This window comes from Amblyomma americanum, chromosome 1, assembly GCF_052857255.1.
Source record: "Amblyomma americanum isolate KBUSLIRL-KWMA chromosome 1, ASM5285725v1, whole genome shotgun sequence".
Classification (NCBI taxonomy): Eukaryota; Metazoa; Arthropoda; class Arachnida; order Ixodida; family Ixodidae; genus Amblyomma; species Amblyomma americanum.
Genome location: NC_135497.1, coordinates 263,632,268 through 263,652,079, shown reverse-complemented (window position 1 = coordinate 263,652,079; position 19,812 = coordinate 263,632,268). Strand labels below are relative to the sequence as shown.

Here is a 19,812-nt window from a genome sequence, read left to right as displayed (position 1 = left end):
TCGGTGTCTACCGCTGTACGCCCCATGCGACGACAGGAATTGCACCAGCTGTCCTACTTCATGGCCGGTTGCCCCGCACAAGACTTAACGTCGTAGGACTGCCGGATCAGTCCTTCTCAATGGATCCGAGAAAAGCGCTTAAGCTTTTGCGGCAGAGGCTTGACGAGAAACAAGCGCAATACAAGCTTTATGCGGACCAGCGGAGTGGCGCCCAGTGTCGTGACTTTCAGATTGGCCAGTACGTGCGTGTCCGCAAACCAAATGTGCGAGGCAAACTGTCAGCTCGGTTCTCGGAGCCTCGGAAGGTTGTGGAGCAGCGTGGACCTGTATCTTATCTGCTGGATGATGGGCGAGTGTGGCACTCGTCCAAGTTTTCTGCGGTTCGCCCAGAAGTAGTTCAGAAGCAACTGTCCTCCTCAGCTCCAGCGGCCCTTTTCGCTGATATTTCGCCGCCTATCGACGGCAACCGAATGCCGCCACCCAGTCCACAGTCCGGAACCGTGGTCCAGGGTCCTTCTTCGGACGCGCCTTCAATCCATATGATGCCAGCCGTTCCGCCCGCTCCGGAATCGGCAGCCGCTCCTCAACCCTCGTGTAGTAAATCCACAGCGGCAACTGCGGCTTCACCTCCTGCGCCGCCTCGCCGAAGTACTCGCAAAAAGAAGCGGCCCGCATGGTTCAAAGACTATGACATCCGCTAGACATTTTGTTTTTTTTAAGTGCGGCGGAAATGTGATAAAGATGAAGTGTGGCAAGTGCGCTGCACGCACTCGCGCGCATGGGGGGAGGAAGACGACGAAGTAGGAGAATACAGATCGGCTCGACCGTATGCTACGTGTACTGTTTCATTGCTAATTATCATTACTACGATACAACACTGCTGGGGTGTTCCCCTGACGACCTGCGCATAAGAAAGAGCGCGCGGCGTCTGCTGATGTTGCTGGGCTGGGGCCGCTGTCTCAGCCTGGACGACGGCTCGGACAACCCGCCTGGACATCGGGGCCATGGATGTGGCCATTAAAGTGGCCACGTGACGCTCTCGCTGCCAGTGCGGGCACGCTGGGTCACTGGCTGCTTGCCGCCCCCCGCAGTTAATGCAGCGGGGCTTGCTCGCGCAGGTACCAGGCTCGTGCGGCCCGCCGCAGCGCGTGCATCGGGCAGGAGCACGACACACCTCAGTGACATGCCCCAGGCTGGCGCACTTGGCACACTGGAGCGGAGCCTGCGCTTGAATATGGTGATGAACGCCAAAACGGAGAGCGAGTGTGCTGCCCGACAGAGACGCCGACACCATCGGTACCGTTGACTCCGGCGCCGCTAGCAGCTCCTCCGCCGTCCTGCGCCCGTCCACACCGAAGACCAGGCCGGAGCTTTGATTCCGAGGAGGAGGCTCCTTGGCGCAGACCGGCACGCCGCGGATGACGGCCGTGGCTAGCAGGGCCTGGAGAGTATCGCTGCTCCCCGCGTCCACTGCCACCACATTCCGCCGCATGTTTACCCGGACGGCGAGGACGCCCGGGCGGGATCCGATCTCCTCGGCCTACTCCCAGCCCTGTTCCCTGGTGAAGGCGGTGCCCCGGTTCGCCGGCCGAAACAGCACCGTCCCCACCAGGCTGGACGGGACCTCCACGGCAGCCGCGGATCGCTCCAGGGCAGCTCTCCGACGCCGCTGCGCCTTGGAAGTGATAATGCGCCACGGGACCAGGCTAGCCCCAGCATCAGCGTCGCCGCTGCCTGCGGCGCATTGCTGCGATGCGCCGCGGAGTTGGGCGCGCTCGCTGCCAGCAGACGAAGCCCCAGCCGCAGCCTGGTCTCGTGCGGCGGGATTTGGTGAGGTCGCACCCGGTTTTCTTCCGGACGCCTTAGCCCCACCAGCAACAGCAGCAGCATCAGCAGCAGGCTGGAGGTGGGCTCCATGGGGCTCGTGCTGGGAAGGCCCTGCTCCTTCGAATGTGGAGGGAGAGGGAACAGTGACGGTGGGGGGCCTTCGAGCTTCCCGCTTGGCCACCGCGATGTCCCTTTTGGTTTCCGAGTCCCTCTCCTCCTCGGACCCCGTTGAGTGTCGCCGTTTCCGGAGAGCAGACTCGTCCATTGGGGTGCACATGCTCTCCTCGGCTGCAGGTGTCCGCGGTGAGCCCGCAGCAGCAGCATCAGGGGGAGAGGGCATCACAGCCGGTTCCCCAGGAGTAGCAATGGCGGCAGGAAGCGCAGGGGTGGCCAGAAATGGCGGGGAGGGAGCCACCATGGAGTTCTGCGTCTGGTGAGCGAGCGCCATGGCGTCCCTCAAGGCTAGAACGCGTGGGTCCGCCGGCGACACGTCCAAGGTCCCGATGACGGACTCAAGGTTCTCCGAGGTGGTGATGAGCGCCGCCGTCAGGCACCTCACCGTGTCCCGCAGATCAGCGATATCGGCCTGCATTCGCCGAATGGTGCTGGACGACCTTCCTCTGGATGGCGTTCGTCTCCGTGATCGTGAGCGTGAGCGGCCTGCCCTGCGTTGCTGATTGTCACCGCCGAACACAGGCCTTAGCTCGTTCACGGTGTCTGTGGCCTCCATGGGGAGACCCCGCAACGCCGCGAAAAAAAAAGAGAGATCGCGCAGAGCGACGGGTGCGACGGACTGACAGAGCCGCCGACTGGACTGTCTACAACCGCTTGGACGCAGCAGCGCGCCGCCACGCCAACAAGCTATACCGCCGGCAGTGGGCTTCACTATGCCAAAGGATGGAGGAAGATGTCAGCTCGCGGAGGCTGTTTGACACCCTGCGGCGCATCACCGAACCACAGGCAAACCGTCAAGCGCTGGCCGCCCTCGCAATCTCCAGCGGGCTCAGCTTTGTAGAATTGGGAGAGCGGTTTGCCGATCGGTTCGCGCCGCCCAGCTCCGCAAACGCCGCTAACATAGCTGCTCCTGAGAGCCCCAGAAGCGACGCCAGTCCCTCGCCCGTCGTCTCGGAAGGTTCATGTGATGCGCCGTTCACCGCGGCGGAATTGAACAATGCGCTGCAGCGCTGCCGCCGCCGCTCGGCGCCCGGACCGGACGGGGTCACATACCAGATGCTGCGAAACCTGGATGCGCAGCAACGACAGATCCTCCTGCAGCGTGGGAACGCGGGGAGCTACCGGAGGATCGGCGAACCGCGGTCGTTTGTCCCATCCGAAAGGCAGGGCGCCCACCTACGGAGCTGAGCGGATACCGGCCAGTGGCATTAACATCGGCGGCAGGTAAGCTTATGGAGCATATGGCGTTGCAGCGTCTGAACGAGCGGGCTGCGGAGGCTGATTTGTTTGACGAGCGGCAGACGGGTTTCCGTGGGATGCGGTGCACGGCTGATTCTATATCGGACATTGTTACAGCGCTGGAGCATGCCAGGGCAGCAGGCCAGGTTGCACTGCTGCTACTGGACGTCTCGGGCGCTTTTGACAACGTTCACCGCGCACCAATACTCGCGGTGCTTGAGGGGGCTGGTGTGGGCGGGCGCCTTTTGCGATACGTTCGTGGCTTCCTGAGCGGGCGCACCATGCGCGTACGAGTAGGGGGTAAGCTCTCCAAGCCTCGCCCGGTCGACATGGGCGTGCTGCAGGGCTCTGTCCTATCACCAATTCTGTTTAATGTGGCCATGTCGGTGGTGCCGGCCTCCCTCCCCACGAGCGGGCGACACCATGTGTACATGTCCATTTATGCAGACGACATAGCTCTGTGGTGCCGGGGACCACCGGGCGAGGTGATCTGCGTGCGGGGGTGCCTTCAGGGAGCCCTGACCGCAATCGATGCCAGCTTGCGCGGCCTTGGTCTGTCGCTGAGCGCGGACAAATTGGTGGCCATGGCCTGCGTTTCGCGCTCGCGCGCGCACCTTGCGCCACTGTCACTGGACGGGACTCCGATTCCTTGGCGTAAATCGGTGCGGTACCTTGGCCTGGACATCGACTGGCGCCTTTCCTTCCGCCCCGCGGCGGCCAAGGCCTGTCTGCAGATGAAGAGGATCCCAGCCGTCGTGCACAAGCTCACCGCTCGAGGCCAGGGCATCTCCCAGCAAGCCGCGCTGCGTCTATACAATGCCGCAGCTTTGGGGGTGGTGCTCTATGCGCTGCCGCTCGTCACGGTGCGCAAGGCGTGCTGGAAGAAGCTCGAGCTTCAGCACCGCAAGTCCCTGCGCGTGTCCCTAGGCCTGCCCAAATACTCGCAGTGCGCCGCAACGTTGGCCGAGGCCGGAGCGTAGACCCTTGAGCTCCAAGCTGCGCGCAGGGCACTGAATCACATCGACCGGCTTCACCGCGCACCGAACGGCGGCTCGCTGCTGCAGCGTATGCGCTCGCACCCGCGCTCACGAATGGGCGCGGCGCTGCTCGAGTATGAGCAATTGACCCAAGGCCCACCCCCCTACGTCTCCTGCGCGCCCTGGCCTGCTGCCTCAGAGGTTCAGCGAGAGATCGTCGGCATCGCGGGAAAGCGGAGCACACCCCTGTGTGCTGTGCAGCAGCTGGCCTGAGCCGTCATACACGAGGAGCTCCAGGACCATCTCCTCGTGTACACCGACGGCTCAGTGGCCCGCGACAGCTGCTCCCTTGCTGCGGCGGCCACCATCCCCGCCCTGCGACTGCACAGCCAGCAACACGCAGCCTTCCTGGGCTCCTCCACCACGGCGGAGTTTATGGGGATCCGGCTCGGGCTGGACCTGCTGCTCACCCTCGGCCCTCCGCCGCCCAGGAGTGCTCTGCTGTGCGACTCCCGCGCCGCCCTCAGCCCCCTGCAAACTTACGGCCGCGGTACCCCACCAGTGCGGGAAATTCGCTCGTGCATCGAGCGCCTCGCGCAGAGAGGTTGTGCCGTGCATGCACAGTGGGTGCCCGGTCACTGCGGCATCGCCGGCAACGAAGAAGCTGACGACCTCGCGACCGCTGCACACCAACAACCTGCCAGCGATCTGCCCCTTGCGCTGGAGGACGTGCGTGCGGCCATCCACGACCATCTCCGAAAGCAGCACCCCGACCCCCGCATCGCGGTAGGCGAGCGCATCGACAGTGTCACCGGCTGTCGCGCAATTACACGGTCACAACGTGCAATGATCCTCCGCGCGCGCATTGGCTCCGTGTGGCCAGGGGAACGACGGGTGCGTCACGGAATCGCGACGATTGATGTGTGTGACGGATGCGGTGCAGTGGAAACACTAGAACATCTGCTCCTTCGCTGCTCCGCGTTCGCCGATACTCGTCGCGATATGCTCGCGGCCTATAGGGCGCAGGCCATACTACCAGACTTCTTCAAAACGCTATTGTGGCCGCAGGGCAGTGCGCGCACTCGTGAGCGAACTTTGGTGAGCCTCTGTGCATTCCTCGAACACACGGGCTTGACGTCCCGTCTTCTTTCACTCCCTACTTTATCCCTTCACTTACGGCGCGGTTCAGGTGTCCGCCGATATATGAGACAGGTACTGCGCCATTTTCTTTCCACACAAAAACCAATTAATAATTAATAAAGCCGAGCGCCCTAACCACTGAGCCACCGCGGCGGGTAATGTGAGGCAGATTATAATAAAAAGCAACAGGAGGCCAGGGTGCAGGAATGAGCGTAACTTCGGTACTGATACAATTAAGTCTTATGCTGCGCCGGAGCCGCTTGATAGCGCCTCTCATTTTGTGCGCATGCGCAGAGGTATCAGTGGGGGTATACGTATAGAGCGGGGCGTTTGCCAGTGTGGTATAGCCATGGAGAAAGAGAGCGAAATTGCTGCTCAACTGCAATTGGTGCTCAGCAGCTCAGCGTAGCTCAAGCTACACATATCCTGGCATAGCCGAGTTAAGCCACTGCATATTTTCAAGCGACAAGCTTCACTACGCTAGTAGGGTCGCTAGAAATACTTGCTAGTCTGGCGTACGCCGGCTGTGGCGGGTCTGCTGCTGAATGATCACCGCGGTGGCGCTGCTAGCAATCGGTGTGCCTTGACAGCCACGGCGTCTGCGGTACACGCGCGCGTTTGAAACAAATTCCCTGCGTGTTTTCAGATGACTTGCGCATGCGATTGCACTGATTTTTTTTTTATTTCGGCTTATCCATGGTTTTTCAATGCGCAGTTCAGTCATCGGCGTAGCGACGCAAAAGATTTTTTTTTGCGAACAAATTTTGTGCGCGTACTCCAGAGTCGAAGGCGAAACGATCGAACCCACTTACTCTTACACCCTAGTCTCCTTTCTGAATACTGCTTCCATGCCGTATTATATACCATCTTCTGAGGAATTTAAATAAAAATATCCTTGCATCAAGAACGTTACCCATGATTCTAAACCACATAACCGTGTGTGCGCGCAACAGAGCGCTATTGACAGCGGCATTTTCACTCATACTATTGATCCGATCTCAACGTCTACGGACTCTGAAGCTAAAAAAGACTGAACACTGGAAACTTCTAGATGCACGCACAATTAAAACATGTAAGATGAGAACATGAGTCCTGTAAATCATGTGCTTTAGGCAAACTGCAGGAACGCATTCCTTAGTGCTTAGGCAACCGAGTTACAGAAGTAATGAACACAAGCATGCATTCTAAGCAGTTCTTAGAGTCCCGTGCTTGGTAAAATAGCATTATTAGCCCTTGCTGTGTAGGTCAGACGACCTGTCAGGGAAAAGATACCCAAGGATCAGTAATGTATAGCACAAAATGAAAATCATTGTTAAACACATTTATTTCCATCACTTTGCACTCAGGCTGCACACATCTTTGTTTACACCCCCTCCTGGCACTTCTCCTCTTTAACAGCTTCAGCTGCACTTTTTTGGCAGCCCTCTCAACATTTATTGACTTCATGTAGAAGCGCAGGCGAAGCAGAATATAGAATTTGATTATGGCGTTAACAATTTCACGTCCAAGTTTCCCACAGGCGAGAGGCGGAAAATGTACATGTGCTAAAAAATCAGCGAAGTCAACTATGCTCTTTTCGTGCAACTTGTTCAGACTAAAATAAGCAGTGAAGCTGTCTTCAAGGACGGTGATAATTATGTTATTCAAGGGGCCAGACGGATGCAGTAAGCCACCATTATCAAATTTTGCAGTGAAAGCTGCAACCCGATCATTTTCTGTACAGCCACTGCTTTTAAGTCGTCAAGGCTGAAGCACAGTCTATGCACTGGCTCTTTTTCAGTCCTTTTCTAGCCCGAGATACCATAAATTAACATCTCGTGGCTTTTTTCCTGTCACACAGGCACTGTCGTCAGAGGTAATACTTGTACGTGGCGCACAAGAAACCAATGCAGTTTTTACATCATGAGCGCTCCTTTATCAATTAGTCTGTCGAGTCTAGGCAGCATATTCTCGCTGCACGGCTGTTTCTTCGCCACGAAACTAAGGAAGTGACCACTTCTGGAGCACAGTTTCCTGATGGTGGTAGTTTCGCAAGATTGTAGAATGTGCGTACATTAACAGTAACCAAATACTGAGCGGCATTCCGATGGTCAAAGATCCTGATGATTGCACAACAATGCTAAGTACGCTTTCAAGTCTGTCTTGGCTCAAGTTTGCAGACATCACATATTTAAAACGATGTGTGCTGAGATCTGCATCTGTGACTTATTAAGTGTGCTCTGAATTGAAACACGAAGTCCCTCTGCTATGCTGTTGCTCAAAAACCCGCCGATTGTGGCCTTTGCATGAATTTCCAACTTAGTGAGGTGTTCAAGGAACTCCTTTAAAATAAAAAGTTTGTTGACTGCGGGTATAACGCTCCTTTTGGCCCACGCGCAGTCATTATCCCGATAAGCTTATTTATTCTTTTGCAAAAGATTCAGTGCCTTCCACGAAATCATAAGAGCGTTCTAACGGGGTGCAATAAATAAAAAGACCTTTATTATATGATCACCAAATAGCTGGAATGCTGGAGGAACTCTCGTTTTCTCAAAAGAATTGGGATTCAGGTGCATGCTGGTGATCTTCGGCACGGCTTTAAGCTAAACGCTCGATCTGGCTGTCCATTTTCCAAGCTTCTCGGATCGGTTTGAGCGTGCACCCGACCCTTAGGTGCGCTAAACCATTTGCCTGCAAATGCATCTCGCACGTATTTAACTAGATGGTGAAAATCTGAAGGAAAGTCAGATGGCGAATTGAGCTGGCAAGATGTGGCGCTTGTCAAGTTGTCTAGACATGACGCGATCACACATACATAAGAACACACAAACCAACACACACGCGAGTCAGCGTTCATGGATTTCGCAAAAAAATGGCCTGGCTTAGCTTATCGTTAAGCCTAGGATGCGAAGCATACGTGGCTTGGCAAGCCGTACTCCTCGTTCTTCTCCCGTTTCTGTGGCTCTTTGTAACTTGCGCTTTGCGGTTAAAGGTACATGGCAGATGTTGGTGAACATTGTACCATTAATTATATTGGGTAGAAGATTGATTTTATTGTCGAGTACAATCTCGGCAGTTTATAATTTTCGAACGCGCTAAAACTCGCTTGAGCTCCAGGGCTGGGCTTGTGCGAGTTCAAAAATTTAAGTATATTCATCTTTTCCTTACCGAATACTTTCGCAGCACATGCGTGAAGTTGGATAAACAACAAATATTTTCCGACTGCGCATTCGGAGATAGAGGAGAGTTATGAAAAAAACTAAATGAAACCGAAGCTGTCAGCAGATCGCGCCGGCCAGAGGGAACTCTCGTACAGGAGAAACTAAAGGAGGAGTATATGTCAACGCCGTCGAGGCGCGGCACGGCGGCGTCTGCCGCGGGCTCCGTCGCTGATCAGTTGAGTTCTAAGGTGCTTCGCAACAATTTCCAAACGCATTCGGAAGCATTCCAAAGAGATTCGCTTGCTGTATAGCAATGGTGCTGCTGCCGTCGACTTCTGTTCTGTCCGTTCGCTGCAACTAACCATTAAAATTTCTTTTAGAATGTCTCGTAAATTTAGTAATTAACGAATGCGCGTTGGCATGACACAGTTGTAATGATTTGTGTAGCAATATATGACTTAGCCAAGCCGATAATAAAAAATATACTTTTTTCTTTAGAAGTGCACAGACAGAGCTCGAGCTGTCGCCTTTGTCCGATTTCTGGGCAGAATAACCGGCTTTTTTGGAATTTATGTATTTGAAAGCGTTTTTGTACGCTCTGCTTATCTGGAAACCAGCAAAAGAGGACTTCCTTCTAAAAAAATCAAATGACTATCATTTCATAAATTTTTTTAATTAAAAAAGCGCTTTTTGCATCACTCTAGAGAATTCACTGCCACACTGCGCAGTGGGTGTATGCTTAATAGAGATTCTAAATAAAACATAATAACTTAGTGCAAGTGCATTCCGTAAGCCGACTTTGTGCACAATTATGGTAACGCCCAGAAACGAAACAGTGGCCTCGTAATTTAGACTTATAAGTGGCGCACGCGTGAAATATTAGCCCGCCGCTTCATACACGCACGCGATCACGCGGTGAGAGATTCCTACACTTCCGTACGTCGTTCCCTGTGATCGCGCCTTGCCCTGTGTTTTTCGATTTGCTTTTTCCTTCCTTTTCTGCAGATCATCAAAGTTTCAAAATGTTGTTTTTTGTGCATTTTATTGTTCTGTTGCGTAATTTTCATTGAGGGCTATAGCTCTTGTAGACGTCTTTACTTATTTGCTCGAAAATTAATTTTTTTTTGCTTTCGAACATTACCTTTATCGATGAAAAGCATCGGAAATATTTTCGAGCCACTATTCAACATAGTTTTCTTCGTTCTAGCTTTTTGCATGAAATTTCCAAACCAACAAAAAGTTGGAGGATTCTTCGATGACCAGCGAATAATTCTACTGCCAAATGGTGTTAGGCCCATGTTAACCTAGCTTGTTTTCCACATGTCCCGTATGCGAATCTGCTTGCATAATATTTGATTTATTGCTTTACGATGCTTCTCCTGTGGCTTTACAAAAATACTTTGACGCTTCCGCGTTTTCCACACCCTTGCCTTCAAAACTGCTTATGACTAATTCTCCGAGAATTCCAAACCTCTTTCAGTTGTTTCGGCCCCGGTCCCCTTTTTGAAGTCTCGTATCTCCCCTACTCATCTTCCGGACGTGCCCTTTTCAAGGCAAGGGTGCTAACCCCTACTACTCGAAGTGATTTTATTTTACTCACTTTGTCCTAGCTGTTTTTCCCGTGCGCAGCTACCCGCTGCACCGTTCGCCCCCCCCCCCCCACCCCCACCCCCCGCCCCCCTCCGGCATGATCTTGTTTCCTGTACCTTTCAGCTGAAAACGTTTTTTTTGCGACCACAAAAGTTGTGTAAAAAAATGGCTCTACCCCCTGCAGCCACCACCCCCTCCTTCCCACATCACCGTTGTCTCCCTGTCATTCGTCACAGCGCTATGCATCGCCACGACACATACATGACTGGACGAGTCTTGCCTTGTCTGGCACGGCGGGCGTCCAACCGCACAACCAGCGCGACGAAAGAGCATGCATACTCGAGCTGGCTCCGTTCGTAGTCTGGGCAAGCGAAAACCCACGTCTGATACTATATGAAGAGCTCCGACGCGGTTCCCTCCCTGGCCTGCAATATCTTATTTGTAAGTACTACAAATATTTTATCTCGAGATACGTTCGGAAATTAATGTGATTTGAGGCGTAAGTGTTGCTCTGACTACATGCGAATTTACTTTTTTCGGTAGGAACAGAGAACGAGACAAAGCACGAGGACGACTTCTATGTACTTGCTCTCATTGCCAAATGTCTGGCTTGACGTCGTGTTCAGTGCAGATCTGCCCGAATGGTAAGAACTTTATTTTTCGTCTTTGGTGCAATGAATTCACCCAAACATTCGCTACAATGTCGAACAGCAGGTTTGAATTCATGTGACCTGACATCCGATGCATTCAGGAATATGTTTGTCATGTACAGCTTATGCAGCAGAGGAATCGGAACTGTTTTGTGTTCCACTACAGACCAGTCGGTGAGGATATGTGTACTACGTCCGCGCGGTTTCTCTTTGGCTAACACACTTGCAGTTGCAATAGGAAATCCGCAATTTATGGTTAAAGCTTTTGCCAAGTTATCCCTCAACAAAAAAAGGCATTACTCTGGAATGTAAGACGAGCGTTTTGTTTGGTTTTCAAGTCAGTTTCCAATCTGTATTACGTGCAATGAAAGCGACTAAGATAAACTGCTGGATTATAAAAAAAGGTGTTCTAGTTTTCCATCCAGTATATTTATTTTGAACCCCATCAAAAAAAAACTACCCTTTTTTAAAACTGTTTCGACTCTATATGGAGGAAATGCTACAACCTGTGCATCTTTACACGAATAAAAAATGCGCTCTCAATTTAGAGATCCGTAGTTAAACTAAAACAAAATTCTGCATCAAATTCCTTTCAATATCACATAACTTTGTTTTTTTTTCACATTGAATATCTTACTGGAGGTGCGAAACGGCGCATTAAACTCAAAATCACCAAATTGGTACAAGGCGAATTAAATTTCTTTGAGTTTGTGCAAAAAATGCGGTGCCAGTTGTTACAAAGTATCCTGTAAAATTGTGTCGAGTGTTTTCACGCCGACCGTGCCTCACAAAATTCAGTGTTATTTAATCATTTCTGCATTTGCCTTTTGACGGCCATATTTAAGTTCACCGTGACCTCATCTCTCTTTGCAGGCTCGAAGCATTGTGAGGTCATCGTGCAAGAGCTGGACCGGAGTGCAGTGGAAGAGTCGTCTTGCAAGAGGAGTGCAACACTTGCTTCAGATATAACTGATCAGTTCACAGGAGGACAGCTCCGTTAAGCACTTTATAGATGTCTTAGCCGTTCTACAGCATCTTGTCGAGCTGTGTTGTCCAACCTGAATCATCAGCACGCAGCCCACTTGAAAATAAGTGAGTGAATAAACTTTATTGCTCTAATAAAGGAGTCTTGCTGCTTGCCCGAAGATTGCCGATGTCTTCCAGGCTGAGCGTGGTTGGCGCCCCTAGTCCAAGGCGTCACTGTCCGTGGCCATCGGGCATGCGTGGCTCACTAGGTCTCTTTGGACCTTGAGCTGACTGCTGGTTAGCCGGTCCTCCCAATGCTCCGCATTTGGCTCTTTGTTACCTCGGAAAGCTACATTGTGTATGCACTTTCATGTAATATGAAAAAATTAATTTTTTCCCCCAGCCTCTGCCACCGTGCTCTTGGGTCCTCCTTTCCATTAATTCCCAGGATTACTTGTAGCAGCGCAAGCCATTCTGCGTGCGCTAGAAGCGTGATCCTTGCAACTGGATGCAATAAACCGGTCTTTTTCCGGAATTATTAGGCGCCCTCATTTATGAATATTTGCTAGGTGTAATGGTACATACACAGTTCCAGTCATTGGGCAATGGGTTATGTTGCATGTGCCAATTGTCGAAAGCAGGATACAAGTGTTTGAAAGCTGGCTGTTAATGTTTGAAAGCTGGATGCCAGTGTTCGAAATCTAGAAAGCCAATTCGAGGCCTTTACAGGCCCATGTCGCGGAACGAACGCCAGGCCTGCGTTGGCCCCTAGATTGGCCGAACGTTGGCCCAAAACTGGCCTGAAAGTGAGACCAATGTGTCAAAGTGGTAGCGCTTTGCCTAAATGCCAATGTAGGACCGCCGTTCATGCCAATGTTTGCCAATTTTCGCCCAGTGTTCGCCCATGCTGTTGTCCTGCATGATTGTTCGTTTTTGCTTAGGGACTGAAATAAATGATTCGAGATACGCGTTTAGAAAGAGACAAGAAATTATACGCTTCATCAGAATTTTCTGAGCTCTATACGACATCCCAGGTTGTTCCTTGGAGAATAGTTCGAAATTTGATCACAGGACAACTATGCGACATTAAACAGTGCTCAGAAGGTAAACTCATAACTACCAGGAAGAAAGTGGTCCTACCGAGTGAACTTATTCGAACAAACAACCATGGCCGCAGACACGCTTTCTTTTTCGTGCTCAGGTTATTGGTCTTTAGCGCTCTCCGGAGTCTTGTTTCCTGAGATGGGAGAAGACAGCACTGTGAGGACTTTCCGTCGAGAAGGCACACTAAATGGAACGCAACAGAACTCCGTTGACGATCGGTTTCCTGTTGTTTTTTTGCCCTTCTCACGTACGCACGAATAATGAGACACCGTTTCACACCGCATAGAATTTCGCCTTCATCGAAATTCTTCCGCCGCTCCCGGATTGAACCCGCGTCTTTCGGGTTAGCAGCCGAGCGCCATAATCACTGAGCCACCGTGGCGGCGATAATTAAAATAAATTTTCAAAAATTGGGTTGCAGCATTACTTTCTTTTATTCTGCGCCGACGATCTAAGTAACATTACACCTATTCCAACACCCAAAGCTTCAAGTAGAACTCCCAAGATCAGTATGTATTCACCACGACCCACTTCGACGAGGGCAACGTGCTCATCCCACAGCCTCATGTAGCAGCACATGTTGCTGCAATTATCACGTCATTGCTCCTTAAGGACAGCCCGTGCTGGGAGATGGCGCAGAAAGTTGTGTCCGATTCGGCGGCAGCCACGCAGAACACGAAGACAGGATTAGAGTTCAAGAAGGCAAGTAATGCCAGGGCTTTGTTCAACCCGGCACCACTGCTAGAGAATTTTCTTAATGTCGCCTGGAAAAAGCTTTTGGACCACGCATGTGGCATTACATGGGAAAAAAAGGCAGCGCATAAAAAAGGACGAGACGACAGACACACCGCGCTTGGGTCAGTGCTTCTCATCCTCATATTTCTCGCACTCTCACTCTGTCCACTAAATCACCATCAACTAACTGGTCCCCAGTTTCCATACTGGGTGTCTTCGAAATTTTATTGAAAAACAGCTTAACGATGCAGCCGGACAATTATGAACACGATGAGGCACGAGTGCTAAACAAAATATATCTAATGACCGAGTGAGATTCAACTGCGGTACCAAGATTTAAGGAACAAAAACGTTTAGCCCGCTTTCTTGATTCATATTGTTTTAGTCGCTAAGACATTTTACAATGCGAAACGAACGTTGAAGGCGAAAATTCGAGAAAATGTCAAAGCACTAATCAAGCAGGCCTCGTCGAAGGTCGCGTTTCCGTTCCAAGCACTAATTTCAGTGACTGTAAATTACATGTCCTTGCTTTTCTGATTGAAACGGCGTTTTGTTCACAAAGCCGACTTGCACCGGGGAGTGCCATCAACGGACTCCGCCACTAAACGCGCTGTGTGCGTACGGTGCAGAAATCAGCCGGCATGGGCAGCGAGTCCCCCTCGATGATGTTGCAAAGGATGGCCAGAGATTCCCCGGCGTTCAGCATACCCCACACGTTAGGACCGCGAACAAACTCGGTCACCGTGAGCACGAGAAACCGGAGCTTGAGGAAGAAAGGCCGCACCGGGGAACGGAGGCCAGCTGGCTCTCTGTCAACCTTGCCTCTCTCGAGACACTGCCTGCGGCCGCAGGCGTGGACGGCTTGCAGCACCGACATCTCGGGTGCATTGTGCACGTTGTCGAGAATGTAGTTCGCGGTGTAGTGCAGGCAGGATTCGAACGTCTTCGACGCGAGAACGAAGAGGCCATTGTTGTGGAGGACGGCCTTGGAGGACCCGTCCACGCCGTCTTCGCACATCGTCAGGATGTAGTCCAGAAACGGACATACGTCATCGGGCTCCATATAGCGCTCCACGTATGCGACGCACCTGGCTGCCAATTCAGGCACCATGTATTTGACTGCAGCGCGGCGGGTGCAGGTCGCCTGGTGAACGCTTTCCACCTGGAGCTGTTTACTGTAGAAATACCTGCGTCGCAGAGCAGGTGAGCATAATAGGACCCGTTGTCGTCCTACAAAAGCAAAAGTGTAACAGAATCGTCCCACTTTATTCTTATTTGAGTGAGAAGCAGGAAACGCTTCCTGTAGTCTATTGCGATAAAACATAAAGGCAAAGCTCTGGTTGTGTGCAGTAATGGTTTCTGGGTGGCAGGGTACCGTAACCAGCATGCTATGGAATTAGCGTTCAAACAAGCAGGCCGTTCGCACAAACGTCGTTCCCTTGATTAAATATCGCCAAGGAAAAAGACCTTTCCAATAAGTAATCCTTTAACCAAGTTATGAATGCGACATTTGCTGGTTGGAACATGCATGGATTCGGACACGACAAAAATCTATGGCTGTTAATGGCAGTGTAATGGAGAACGTCATCACGTGACCTTACAACTTTTAATAGGGATGCCTGCGGACGATCACAGCAGGGCCGTTAGAGAGAATAACAGAGCAGGCAGCGAGCTTAAGTCTCATAGAATCAGTATGGTAACTGTGGATGAGTCCAGTGTGTGGGCCGCAGGTCAAGCAGGCTTGGAGGACTCAGGGTTCAGAGCCGTACTTCGCCTTGTTTGGCGCCTAACGCACAGCACAGAGACCTGATACTCTTCTCTTTCTCGGTATTTTCTATGTTTGGTTTCTTAGGTGGCATTTCAAATTTTGTTTTAGTGATGAAGTGTTAACTTATCGCATTCCCCTCTTTACTTGCATGTTAATTCGATGGCCCCTCTACAGATGTCGTTAGAATAGACTGCAATAGAATCAAGCTTATATTTCTGCATGTAATACGAATTACAGGCCGTCAAGTGCTTTTGAGCAAAATTCATAAATGAAGCGTGAGCGAAGGGAGGTTCTACCGTAGCAGCCCTTCAACGCCGTCCGGATGCATGTCCATAATAGTGAGGCGATCTTCTCTGGCGAAGTGCCCAAAAAACATGGCCCTGAAGACGACGTTCTGCAGGGCCAGGATCATGCGATGCGCTTTGAAAGATGCGTGCTGTTCGGGAGCGTGTTCCCAGTGCACGACTATTTCCACATCGGCAAGCTCCCGTGTGCCGAGATATCTCCACAGCGAGAACTGCGAAAGAATAAATTAGATTAGTTGGCTGCTGCAAACGAGTTATAAATTGTGGTGTCTAACATACGAAACTGACGCATGGGCTAAGAGGGACGCCGTATAGTGGCGGGCTCTGAATTAATGTAGACGAGACCGCCTGAGGTTCTTACGTGCACTGACACCGCACAGAGCAGGGGCGCCTTGTGCATTTCACTTCCATTCAAAATACGGCCGCCGCGGCCAGGATCAGACCCCAATCTCCATGGCGCAAAACGAAGAGAGACTGATAAAAGCCGCGTGACGACGGCGATAAGAATATAAAAAGAAACATAAGATTTGTTTGCAGCAATATGTATTTCTTATGAAGAGCCGCCCTTTAAAGCAGCAGCGCTTCCCGATTCACTGCTCACTAAGCACCAATACAACATCAACAATGAAGCAGGTGGTGTCAAAATGCAAACAAAGCACCGAACACGCAGAGTTTTTATGCACGAAACTCAAACGTCAAGGTATGAGTCTCGGCATGAGTTTCAATTACGTCCGAGTCTTCAGGGCACTCTGCAAAAGCAGAATTGAGACCCACAGAAGGAGCTTTTACAGAGGCTGTTTAAAGCAACCCGTGTCTCGCGTGCTCATAGCGCTGTGAGCGGGACTATTCTTTTAGTGTCAGGGTAGGGCTGCCCACGCCAGCCGTGGTCACTGAATGGCTCATGGAGATACATACAGTGCAGTGGTAGATACTACGATGGGATGGATAAATTAATGAAAATTAAGTTCCCCGGCCCGTGTCGCAAAGTATAATGGGCTTTACTATGTAGTAACAGTGTGTTGTGGCTGCCATAAAAAAATAAAAAAATAGTAGGCCTCCACCTGCACCGCTTTCTCACAAAAGCATCAAAGCAATATTATATGTTAATTAACATGTCTATAAGAGAGGACAATTACCCGCCGCGGTGGTTCAGTGGTTAGGGCGCTCGGCTACAGATCTGGAGTTGCCTGGTTGACACGCGACCGCAGCGGCTGCGTTTTTATGGAGGCAAAACACTAAGGCGCCTGTGTGCTGTGCGATGTCAGTGCACGTTAAAGATCCCCAGGTGGTCGAAATTATTGCGCAGCCCTCCACTAGGGCACCTCTTTCTTTCTTCTTTCACTCCTTCCTTTATCCCTTCCCTTAAGGCGCGGTTCAGGTATCCAACGATATACGAGACAGATGCTGCGCCATTTCCTTTCCCCCAAAACCAATTATTATTAAGGGAGGACAATAGTAATTGTTACACCTGTAGGTGAAAATATAAACGAAGAGAAGAAGCTACCCGAGATAAACCACATTACCGGGTAGCGTGTCCGGGAAGATTCCCTTACTCTGCCTTAGAAAAGATGAGCAAGATGCGATGCAGGGAAAGGAAATTTGTTTATTGGGAACTGGTTGTGAGAGCTGAAGGCTAAAGAGGAGTTGGAACAGCGGGGGAATTCATGGAGATAGATTTGAGCTCCTATTCAGGCCTCCATAGAGGGTGAGCACCAGTTCTGCCGAATGTGCGATTCTTGACCTCCAAACGTACTTCTGTCGCTATTCGACGTCCTCCGGCATCTCTGACCCTCACACACTCAGAACATAGGGAGGCAGAATTGTCCTATAGAAGGATACAACTGACTAACGGAGGGACATTGCCCTTGAAGGGGGGCTCTGGAACTGATATATGGCCCTGATTTGTTGTCTTTACGGCCCGATCAACCTCCTTGCACCTTCCGGTGTGTATCTGCTAACAGTCTGTAGTGCTTGAACGCGATGGCGTATCAGCGATTTTGCTCGCGATTCGTCAGGCTTACCTCAGGCACTGTTTCTGTCTGAGTAGAGACAATGACGCAGGTAGAACTGGTCCAGTGCCAGAAGTTGGTGCGTTTGTAGCATCTGTAGCACTGCAATGAAATTGAAAAACAAGGCAGGAGTTGGACACGAGCCACGATTTGCAAGCAATTTCTTAGTAGTCCGATGGGTGCCCTAGCTAGCAAGGCTAACGCACGTTCATGAAAAAAAAAAGGAAAAAGTACATTGAGAATATTAGCAAATATACAAAACAAGTACATTCCACAAATGACACCCTTACATCTGCAAAGCAGTGCTGTCCAGTCGTGAAGAGCCCTGTAATGAGCGCGCGCGCTATATATGGTCTGCCGGTCCACCATCAACCTGGCCATGATAGCTACTAGATGGCGGCATCAGGCAAGATCCACCCACTACTCTTAGCCAGAACCGTATAAGGCGAACTAATTAGCATTAACATGAGAAAAACTGTAATTAGCATAAACGCAACTGATTCATTGTAGAAATTATCCAGCGTTGCGAGCAGCTGCAGCACGAAAAAGAAACAATAAGGCTACTTGCTTTCGGCATTTATTGGGCATGCCCAAATAAAGAAAGTGGCTATATATTACCGGAAGCTGGCAGTACCCCCTGAAAAACAATGTCGGCAGTGCCGTCTAATTAGCTCGCTGTGATCATGTGACAAACGCAGCCGCCCTCGAGAAGGATTGTATTTTTTTAATACATGCCAAAAGTAGGACCCTCGACCCCATAATTTTGGAGTGCCCATATTCTCCCGGAGCGGGCAAAATTATTGATAGTAGATAAGCCTGGGAGTCTATGCTAAGAATCCCGGACCCTGAGCTCCAGCGCACCACCATCTATCCGGCGGAAGAGGCCGCTACCAGTCAAGGACTGCCAACCAGCCTCTAACCGCGGACGCGCAACTCCCCGTCTCGCAGTGCTGCGTGCCGGTGGTGGGGAGAAACGTCTTTTCTGATGGAAATAAAAGTTATTCAATCAATCAATCTCTGCTCTCGACACGTCCTGGTGTCACCGCATGAAGCGCTGTAAAGAAAAAGCGAACGATTTTTCTGTATTCTATTTTTCAGAGTGGCAATCAGTGTGATTCTTCATTGCGATTAGTGTTGTAACTGTGCGCCACTGCGGCTGCTCGATGGCCTAATCATAAATTATCACACTTGATCCAGTTCATGAAAACTTAACTCACTGAATTTATTTAGAGTAAGTAGAAAGCACCAATAGCCAACAACTGCACATCTCCCGGAGCGTTCTAGCAGTCAGCGGAGCTAGCTGCTCGTCGTTCGGCGTCCGGAGTACAACTGAACTCTCCCCACGCCGTCCAAAGCCCCTTCGAACCGCGGCACCTTTAGGTGGCGCCGGCGCTCGCTCTCGCACAAAGAACTTCCGTTTTCGGTGGTCCTGCAAGGCTCTTAATTGATTTCTTCAGAAGACCACAGTGCGAGCCTCCAAACGGGGAGAAACGTCTTTTTTGATGAAACTTAAAAGTTGTCCAATCAGTCAATCACTAACTCAATCAATCAATCAGGACAAATCAATATGCGTTTCCTCTGGAGCATTGTGAGATTAGTGGGGCTAGGTTTGATATCCGTCAGCCGGCCGCTTTTTGTGCAGGGTATTCTGCCAGAAAAACAGCTGGAAAAAGATAATTCCGCCAGTCTCGTTTCATCGGCTGTGTGCTGTGATGTGACCAGAATCAGGCAATCGGGTCAAACTGCCGGCAATGTTCCCTGCGGGATATTTTGCTGCTGCTGGCACAGTTGTCTCGACCTTATTTAAACGCGCGCATTTTCCAATTGTGCTTCATTTCCCCAATTTTTCGTCCAGAAGTGAGACGAAACTTAAGTCACGCGATAAGGCAAACCGTTAAGTGATTCGTAGTACAAATACATTCGCATACGCAACACCCATGCGATACCAAACAAGGCGAAATAAAGGGTCAGGGGAAGGGAAAGCCGGTTACTCGTAGTATCCTGTAAGAAAGTGCAGCCTTTCCACCGACGCCGCACACGAGGGTACCAACGCCAAAAACTGGGGCATGAAACCGGCTAGCTGCCGTTCTGAAATTTTTTTTTCCTTTTCTTTCCTGATGAATAGGCCACGGATATACACGTTAGCAGCAGAAAGGCGGCAACTGAAACACTCTACAGGCTTCGGCTT

The 19,812-nt window shown here is 51.0% G+C and overlaps 1 protein-coding gene across 1 annotated transcript in view; it reads right to left on the bottom strand.

Annotated features, from left to right (window-relative positions):
- Window positions 1–15,401: 15,401 nt before the first annotated feature.
- LOC144096820 (uncharacterized) overlaps window positions 15,402–19,812 on the bottom strand; it is a 14,635-nt gene continuing 10,224 nt past the window's right edge. The window contains exons 2-3 of the mRNA XM_077629689.1: window positions 17,637–17,726; window positions 15,402–15,827 (exon numbers count right to left, since the gene is read on the bottom strand). Coding sequence (XP_077485815.1) covers window positions 15,603–15,827; window positions 17,637–17,726 — 315 coding nt within the window. The 3' untranslated portion in view covers window positions 15,402–15,602. The remainder of the gene's footprint in view (window positions 15,828–17,636; window positions 17,727–19,812) is intronic.